General features: G+C 38.5%; 1 protein-coding gene across 1 annotated transcript; it reads right to left on the bottom strand.

The window, feature by feature from the left end:
* Positions 1 to 1586: 1586 nt before the first annotated feature.
* nemp1 (nuclear envelope integral membrane protein 1) lies at positions 1587 to 8726 on the bottom strand. The gene is made up of 9 exons (XM_005918937.3): positions 8569 to 8726; positions 7913 to 8034; positions 7455 to 7671; positions 7292 to 7364; positions 7108 to 7201; positions 6891 to 7005; positions 5032 to 5257; positions 4565 to 4741; positions 1587 to 3124 (listed from the first exon to the last, which is right to left on the bottom strand). The coding sequence occupies exons 1-9, from the start codon at positions 8675 to 8677 to the stop codon at positions 2965 to 2967; spliced, it is 1293 nt and encodes a 430-aa protein (XP_005918999.1). The 5' UTR covers positions 8678 to 8726; the 3' UTR covers positions 1587 to 2964.
* Between the last annotated feature and the right edge of the window lie 432 nt (positions 8727 to 9158).

The following is a 9158-nucleotide window of genomic DNA, read 5'->3' as shown; positions in this document are numbered from 1 at the left end:
CATAATCATGTAATGTTTGATTCAACAGCAGGGTTATCTTTATTTCACAGAATCTAGTGGGAAAAGTGCAAAATCCCATTGTACAGAGGTGTGCAGGAATCAAATCCTGCCAAAATCTCTATTATAAATGATCAATTGTAGGTCAGTGTACAAGCTCCGGGGAAATCCAGACACTTTACATGAAGCAGCCATGTGGGGGCCATCACAGAGATTGCAATATACTCGTATATCCAAGGGATTCTCCCCCTTCCACATGCACCGTGGTCGCGTTTGCATTGCAGCGAGGTTTCCCTGTTTGTGACGTTCTTTGGGGAAGTTAAAAAAGAAAAAAAGAGCGACGTGTGAATGTGATTACACTGCCAAACAGTGCCTGGGAAACACATGCAAATAACGTCAGCTGTTTCAAAGAGTTGTGTAATCGAGTGTAATCATTTGCAAAAGTGGTATTTGGGTTGTTCCCTGTCTCCAAATGTTGTGAGGGCAGACGTATAATGTAAAGAAGCCAGAGATGGAATGCACAGGGCAGTCGGGTTTAAATGTCAAAATGTCCCCAATACATCAGAAATGGTTCACTGAAACTAGAGAGTGGGAGAGAAAGAATGAATACAATGTTTTAGCTCTAACGTATACTTAAAGCTGCCTGATTGAAGATAACACTGTGTGGCTTTAACAGCAAGTTAGGTCCACTGCAGTTTTTCCCTGTTCTGTTTCCACTTTCAGTTTATTGTGAACTTAGTAAAACCTTGAAGATTCGTACCGTATATTTAAACGCTTGACTCAACATTGCATATGTAATGCGAGTGTTTGCCAGTCATGACTGGATTACATAGAAGGTTGTGTGGCACGATATGTCGGAAGTAATGCGAAGATATGAGAAAGGTCGCACATTCTTACTTTACAGCTGAGTGGTGGTTTCTTTGAAGTTAAGGTCATATTTTAACAGATTTAAAGATGCCCCTTTAAATGCGAACACCAGCGAAAATCATTTGAAAGATGCATGTTTCAAACTGAAAATACTGTTTTGCTTGTTTTGTTTCTAGATAAGTGAGGAACAACAGAAGATATCGTGTCTAAAGTACATTTGAATCTGCATACTGGACAAATGAATCACTCGACAGAAACAACAAAAACAGTTTCTGCAAATGCTGTTTGATTCAAATCACTCCATTGTTGTCTGCAAAGTGGGTTTGCTGCTATGACAGGAGTTACCAAAAGAAGCATCAATGATTTACAGATAGAATCTACTTATCCAATTCAGGGTGACTGAGGGGCTGGAGCCCATTCCAGCTACCCACAGAGCAAAATATGCTACAACCTGGGTAGGTCACCAGCCTGCTGCGGGGCTAACAGCAGGCAGGTTAACTAGTGTTAACCCAACACCACTACATGTCTTTGGACTGTGGGAGGAAGCTGGAGTGCGGGGACAACATGCAAACTCGACACAGAAAAGCCCTGCCAGGTGCAATCCACTACCTGATTTTATTTTCAAAAAATGATCCGATCTTTAGTAAATCCGTTGTTAAACCTGTTGAAATGTGACCTGGTTGTCAAAAAGAAGCAGGACAGAATTGGGCTCAGACATCAAATTGGTGGAAAAGAAGTATTTTATTAAAACAAGCAGGTCCTCTTAAAAGATTCCCATGCTAATTTCATTCACCGAAGTCGTGGCATTTTGACCAGACCACCAAACAAACCTGGCACCAACACAGCACCACAAAACTGCTGTGACCAAATTCAAACCGAAATGTGGGTTGCTTCCTAAAAGGCATCAAGGTAGAACTGGCTCTGTACCAGGACGGGGATAGAGCTGGTAGAAAGGCCACCTACTAAACAAAAGTGAATAGAAGTAAACCAAGAAAGACAGTAGCACAACCTAAATAATCAAGAATTATAATCCACACTCACACCATATAACTGAATGCTTACATTATGCCTGCTTTTTTTTTTTCTTTTCTTTTTTTTTAAAAAGGCCGCTTTATTCCCCTGCGAGTGACCCCAAATCCTTGTAACATCTAGTCACTGCTAGATGACTAAAATTCAAATTTTACATTCACAGGTATCTGGCATTAGGGAATACACAATTTTCCCTTCTAGAGGCCTGTTTGACCGGGGGCTTTACCTACATATGGTAATATGTCATTAATGATGACACGTCATGTGTTGGTGTGATGGAAGGATTGTTCAAGCGCAACACAACAAAATGTTTTATATGATAAATAAGTATTGTTACTGCATTACTCATTTTCATCCAGCCCGAACTTGGCCCCTCGAAATCTTCCTCCCACTGATGCCAGATGCTGCTAATAAGAGTTCATTGCATCCTTGAACTTGTCTCTCTGATACTACAGAGTCTTTACTTTGCAAAAATAAAGGTGCTTGACATGACAATTGTGTCAACCGACACTAAACAAGAAAAATAACTTCTTTTTTTTTTTTGCATCAAAGGCATATGATAAAGCCATGCTGACATTACTTGGGGACACTTCTACTGATGGCTTTTGTTTAAAATGAATGAAATAAGTCAAATTTAAAAAATGACATCTCTTTCTCTTCCCAAGCAGGAAACTACAGTAATAACTGGTAATAGTGATCTACAAGCATAATCTCATTACATTCCACAGCAGAAAATCCAATTAGAGCCAAAGGCTGTAAACAAAATATGTTTAGAAAACTGAAAACTTGTCTGGGCCACAACTGGGCACAAAGAAACATGCAAGTCTCAGCTTTCACTGTCTTTAAACCTCTCAACAGAAATCTTAATTCCCTGAAATAAAGAAGTATTACACATTCTTTGACAGTACTTTGTTTACTTTGCCTGTGGTGATACAAAATGGCTCTTTATCCTGGAATTCAGGGATGCCGCTAATCCCGCCTCCAAAGAAGCCATTTAAAAGTCAGTCTGGGTCTCCCATCACCTTTCTGAAAGGCAGTAATAAGTGTTTTTGTTTCCAACACTGCGGCGTCTCACTCTGGTTTCATCACAGGTACAATATCGTTGTCATCTTCGTCGTCTGTATCAAAGAGTTCATCCTCAAAGAAAGATCCTCCAAAACCGTATTCCTGAGCATGGACGGACACCTCGTTAGGCATCAAGTGTGGGGAGCCTTCGACAAAATCAGCAAACCTGTGGGTAAGCATGACGACATCGTGGACCAAAACTGAACCAAAGCATGCTGCAATACTTAGTCTTTGTTATACATGTCTCTCTCTCTCTCTCTCTCTCTCTCTCTCTCACACACACACACACACACACACACACACACACACACACACACACACACACACACACACACGCTAGTTATCCCTTATTAATGTCAACCTCCTGTTTCTGACAGGACCTGTTGCCAATTAACCTAATTAGTTGCCAAATCCTAAAGTACCACTTACTTTTCCAGCCTTTTTTTGCCCCATCTCAACTTTCTTGAGACATGCATTTTATTTCACGAAATACTGAAATGTCCCAGACATTAAAATGTTTAAATACTTGATTTTTCCATGCTCTGTAAATACAATAATGGTTTATAATCACTGCATTCAGATCTTTATTCATTTATTTATTTACATTTTACACAGGACAGGCTACCAATGTACCTTGTATTTAAACCCTTGACTCAAAATTGCAAATGTAGTGTGAGTGTTTGCCAGTCATGACTGGATTACATAGAAAGTTTTGTGGCACGATATATCGGAAGTAATGTTAAGATATGAGAAATGTCGCACATTCTTACTGAAGTTTAGGTCATAGATTTAGTGACGCCCCTTTAGACAGCAAAACCAATGAAGATCATTTGACAGATAGGTGTTTCAAAGTGAAAATACTGTTTTGCTTGTTTTTCTTCTAGATAAGTGAGGAAAAACAAAAGATATCATTCATAAAGTGCATTTGAATATGCATACTGGGAAAATGAATCACTCAGCAGAAACCATGAACTAAAGCAGTTTCTGCAAATGCTGTTTGATTCAAATCATTACTTTGGTGTCTGTAAAGTGGGTTTTTCAAATGTTCTTCCTCCAGGTTTGTTGTTTAAAACATTATTGCACAAGCAGTGCAGAAAAGGCTTACTGATAAATAAGCTAGATAGAAAGTTCTTATATGATTTTAGCAATATTTGTAATGTTTCTGGCATAAAGTAGCAATTTTAATGGTTGTCATTTATCCAGACAAGAAGCCTAAAATTTGTGACATTAGCTGATTTATTGCAGTCTTTGTATTGCAGATATTTTTTTTACAGATTTTAGAAATGATCTTAAAAAAATATGGTTACAGCAATTTACTGTGTAATTAAGGGGTGTTTGTATTATAAACAGTGTCTAAAGCAGTCAGCTATTGGTGATCAATATTGTTCAATATTGAGTCTCCCATTAGTTTTGTATAGATGATTTCAGAAAGTTGCAAGGCAATAATAAAAATGAAAACTTAAAATAAATTATTTTATAAGAAACATAACTGAATCAGAAAACAATTAGTAGATATAACACTCCTCTCTTTATTTTAGGATTAGGGGGAAGTTAAGCCAAAATTGGCTTAATTAGCAAATGACAAATGTACGAGCATAAAACCCACCTTTTTGGAGACTGAATTCTAGAGACTGTCTTCCACGGGCTGAACTCTGGGCTGTTACAATATTTCCGCAGCTCCTCCAGAGCCCGCCGAGTCTCTTCCTCAGCTTCCTTCTGATACTCCTCCTCAGTCAGCAGGCGTCGTGGCTGTGGCTTCCAGTGGATGTACTGCTTGATTTTTCTGCAAAAAGAGTATTTTCATGGCTTAAATAAATCCATATTATATGAACTTAATATGACTATTGTTCTTTATTCTACAACAAGCACAGTATCACTACTTTTAGGTTCAGCAGTTCACATAAAATAATTTACCGTGTTAAGAACATGCAATAGAAAAGTGTTTTTCTTCATTTATTCTGTGAAACTAAGTGTGTGTTTACCACAGAAGTCAGATTATACTGCCTGAGGAACAATTATCCACAGTACACTGTGCTCTTACGCCACCTTGTGTCAGCATTTTAAAATGCATACCTCCATGCAGCAACCAGCAGATAGACTGGGTACCCCAGGTTTTTGGTAAACAAAGCAGCTACAATAAGAGCGAAGGCAACTTGCTGAATCTGAATTCCTAAATAAACCAGGAGCAGACCAAAGAGCTGCAGGGTCCACGACAGGATGTTAATGCTCTTCTCATCAACCAGAGGGCCATAACGGTAACACACAGCAAAGCTGATGAATCCCACAATTGCTACATAACCTGCCAAAAAAAACAAGCAAACAAAGAGAGAGAGAGAGAGAGAGAGAGAGAGAGATGTTTTTACACTGCATTAAAAATAGTTAAATCACTGCAAAGTTATGTACCAAATGCCCATATGCTTTACTTTTAGAACAAAGTTTTACACTTACAGCCATTTTTATACAATTTCCCATTTTCAAATGCTATGAAGTAATTGGATTATTGACCAAGCAAACAGTTTCAACAACAAGGAGCAAACCGCAGGTTACATTCCAGAAAAAGAAAGCCAGATGTCAGTGTGTCACAAAACATTTAAAAGAACTTGCAGAGGCTGCCAATGGAACTGGGTCACTAGTGTTTATTGATGCTGTGATTGTTGATAGATGTAGCAAGATGATTTCTGAATGTAAAGGGTTTTCCTTTTTGCTCAGAAACTGGTAAGACAGATCTTCAGTTAAAATGATAGTGCCCCACAGCAAAAGTTTTTCAACACAAAGAAATTAGATATTCATCAGTCACCTGATTTCAAATTAAAAGACCATAATTTTAGTTACTGAAGAAAAAAAACTGACAAACAAGCAGCAACTGGAGACTGCTGCAGTAAAGATCGAACGGAACATCTTAAGGGAAGAAACACAGCATTTGGTGCCCCCCATGGGTTCATGAAACATCCAAGTATTATACAAAATTGTTATATATTTTTTATTTTTGTTAGTTTGTCCAATTCCTTCTAAGCCTCTGAAAATGGGGAAATGCAAATAAAAATTGCTGTAATTTCTAAACAGTTAAAACAATAGTTTTCTTAAACTCCATGAATTAAAGTTTAAAGTCCCTACTTCAATCACATAGTGATCGTTTGCTTTAAAATCAAACAGTCACTGATTTTGCAGCTGCAAAATGACAAAATACTGGTAGCCGCCAGTGCAACCCCTCAGCCTCATAGTAGATACAAATATTTCCCAATCCTACATCATCTTGTGCTCAAATTATTAACATTCACAAGATTTTCAGAAAACTTGACCTCTGACCTTGCCCTTGAGGTTGAAGTCACTGAGATTCAAACTTATCTGAGATTTTTGGTAGATACAGCTATCATATCAATGTTTACATTCGTATGTTGCCTTGTTCTCGCATTCACCTACCCCACCCGCCCAGTGGGGTGATAACAATGACAAGTGCATCACTACCAAAAGAACATATGGACCCAAGTGAAAACTCCTCCATGACCGACGAGCTGCTTTGTTGCTTAGGTTATATTTTTAACAGTCTAAAACCCTAAATAATTCAAAAATAATGCTTGATTTTTATAAGGTTAAGCGCACAGATAGAAATTTATGGCTGATTAATTATCTATCACTTTAAGTTTTGATTAGCGGAATAATCAGAAGCTGTAAAAATATATGTATGTGTGTATATACGTGGCAAATCTCTGTTAATGAGTCACTGCGGATCGCCCCTTTTAACATGTTGGCACCGTCCAGCAATCTGTGATAACTCGTTAACAGAGATTTGCCGCGTTAATGCAGTTATGGCGTTAACGTCATTTTAACTAGATTAACACTGACAACACAATTTTTTTTTTTTTAAATATTAGGATATTTGCTTTGGTCCTCAGTTATCAGCTAGTCACAACCTGTCCATGAAGAGTCTGTACCTAATGCCACATGCCAGTGCTCTCGAAGAATAATGCTGAGGTTCCTGAACACAAGCTGGATTGCGTACACAGAGAATGACCAGCCTCCAACTATCAACACATAAAAGGGGCTTTTCTGTGTGAAGGAACAAACACAAATGGTATAAATATCAAACATATTAGAGATATTCAATATTTTTTAAAAACTTGGATTTTGGATAAAAATTAAAAACTTTACCTTTGGTAAAAAGCGTGCCAGAATGAAAAAGAGGATTATGAGAGAGGCAATCATGCCAGTGCTCATACCGGCAGAATAGAAGAAAGCCTGACTCCTTCATACAGGTGGTGAAAAAAATATATCAATTACTATGATAAACCCAACAAACCTGAAAAAGAAACTTTAGTCCATGAGAAAAAATTACCTGCTGAGTGAGTCTGCAAAGAAAAACAGCAATGCTCCAGCGAGGAATAACGAGAATAGATATATATCAAACTCTGCAAGGGAATGAAGAACAGTAAAACACCCATATTTTAACTGCCAATAACCAGCAAATTTGTTTTATTCCATACCCCCATCCCACTTACTGCGAATGGGTTTGACAGTGTATTGCGCATTGCCAATAGGATCAACCTTGAAGCATGTCTTCTTGCTGAACAGGCTGACGTTAATAACAGTCTCATTGTGCTTCTCTCGCAGCAGGCTCTGGAACCAGCCCCAAAAACTGAAGCGATCAAGCTCCTGCAGCTCCTCCTCACCTTCCACAGTGTCCACCTTAAACACCTTTGAACTCCACACTTTGACCTGTCAGATATTGGTAATATTATATCACTCACAAATTTAATCCAGAGGCTCTTTTTAGCTGACTGTCAAGCTGTAAATAAAATTTGAAGTATGTTAGAGTAGATTACATTAGACCACTAACATACCCAAACTGAGGGATGATTTTAAAGAAAGAAAGAAAGAAAGAAAGAAAGAAAGAAAGAAAGAAAGAAAGAAAGAAATTTCAGTATTTTACCAGTTGTGGGCTGGCAGATTCACCTACTTGAATTCTTGTCCATGTCTGCCTCCAGGTTGGCAATACGGTGTTTCTGTAACAGAACCGGTTGGATCCTGACATGACATACTCGTCACCATCCCGCAGATTAGTTATTTCATGTTCTTCACCTGGGATGCATGCCAATAAATAGTAAGACTGCAACTGCCATTGTACCTTATAAGCAATATTGTTTGTGCAAGAATAACCTTTGACCAGAACACATTTGAACTCTCATTGTTTACTCAGTTTTTCTCAGGAAATATTTCCGTTTCGGGACAGAGTTAATAATAATTTGCATTTACTTTAAATTATAGGCTAAGCATTCAAGTTGTTAACTGAAACCTCTTTTCGGGCAAGTTCATGCAGGTTTCTAGGGTTTCGGTTCGACAAATTTAAACCTAACAAATCTGAAAGAGCTGCATAAATAATGTTTAGTCTAATTTATTATTTATACGAACACACAACCGGAGCCAGGGAATAATCAAGATGTAGGAATCTTAGAAAATAGCCACCAATGTTCACCATACAATAACCTTTCTGCGGTCTCACTGACTCAAAGACTGAACACAAGCTAACAATAATTAGCCTGAGCAAAACCAGTTCGAAATATGCCCCCGTGTAACTCGCGGTGTATGTTTCTGCTTCACAAGACCGCTTCTTACCCGTATCCTGTTGTGAGATTTGAGGTAAACACATAAGGAGCACCGCAAGAACCATTAATCTAGCGTTTGCTGAAATAAAACCGTTTATGATTTTCATGCATCCCGCCATGATAATTCCACTGTACCCCGCCTCTAACGCCTTGTCCCGCCCCTTCCGTCTCCGGAGAACTCGGTTGAGTCGCAGGCCGATCAGCCAATCACCGCGTTACACTGGATCGTTCGTCATCGTTTTTAGAGTACGTCTCTTTATTTTCCCGAAATCCACTCCTATTTGCCCTGTATGTCTACTGTACAAACTGAACTGGAATGACTAACAGTGCACTTTACAATTTCAAATAAAGTTATAAAAAATCTTCCTTAAATCCACAAGAAAAATTGTTTTGATAGTTAGATGTTCAGGGCCGTGCAGAGAGGTTTAAAGGGGCGGGTGCTCAAAGTTAAAAAGGGGCACATTGAACCAGGCTGAATAACAACAACACACATTCATCAAGAATCTAATATGGGAAGGGCTGGGCTGTGTTGATCTGAGACTGTAGACATTAAAAAGTCCACAGGAGAGATGGTAGCTGATTAAACAAGTGTCATGAGAT

The sequence above is a fragment of the Haplochromis burtoni genome, unplaced genomic scaffold, assembly GCF_018398535.1.
Source record: "Haplochromis burtoni strain Fernald_Lab_line unplaced genomic scaffold, NCSU_Asbu1 Contig_31, whole genome shotgun sequence".
Taxonomy (NCBI): domain Eukaryota; kingdom Metazoa; phylum Chordata; class Actinopteri; order Cichliformes; family Cichlidae; genus Haplochromis; species Haplochromis burtoni.
Note: the sequence above shows the minus strand (reverse complement) of the source record. Positions and strands in the feature narration are given on the sequence as shown.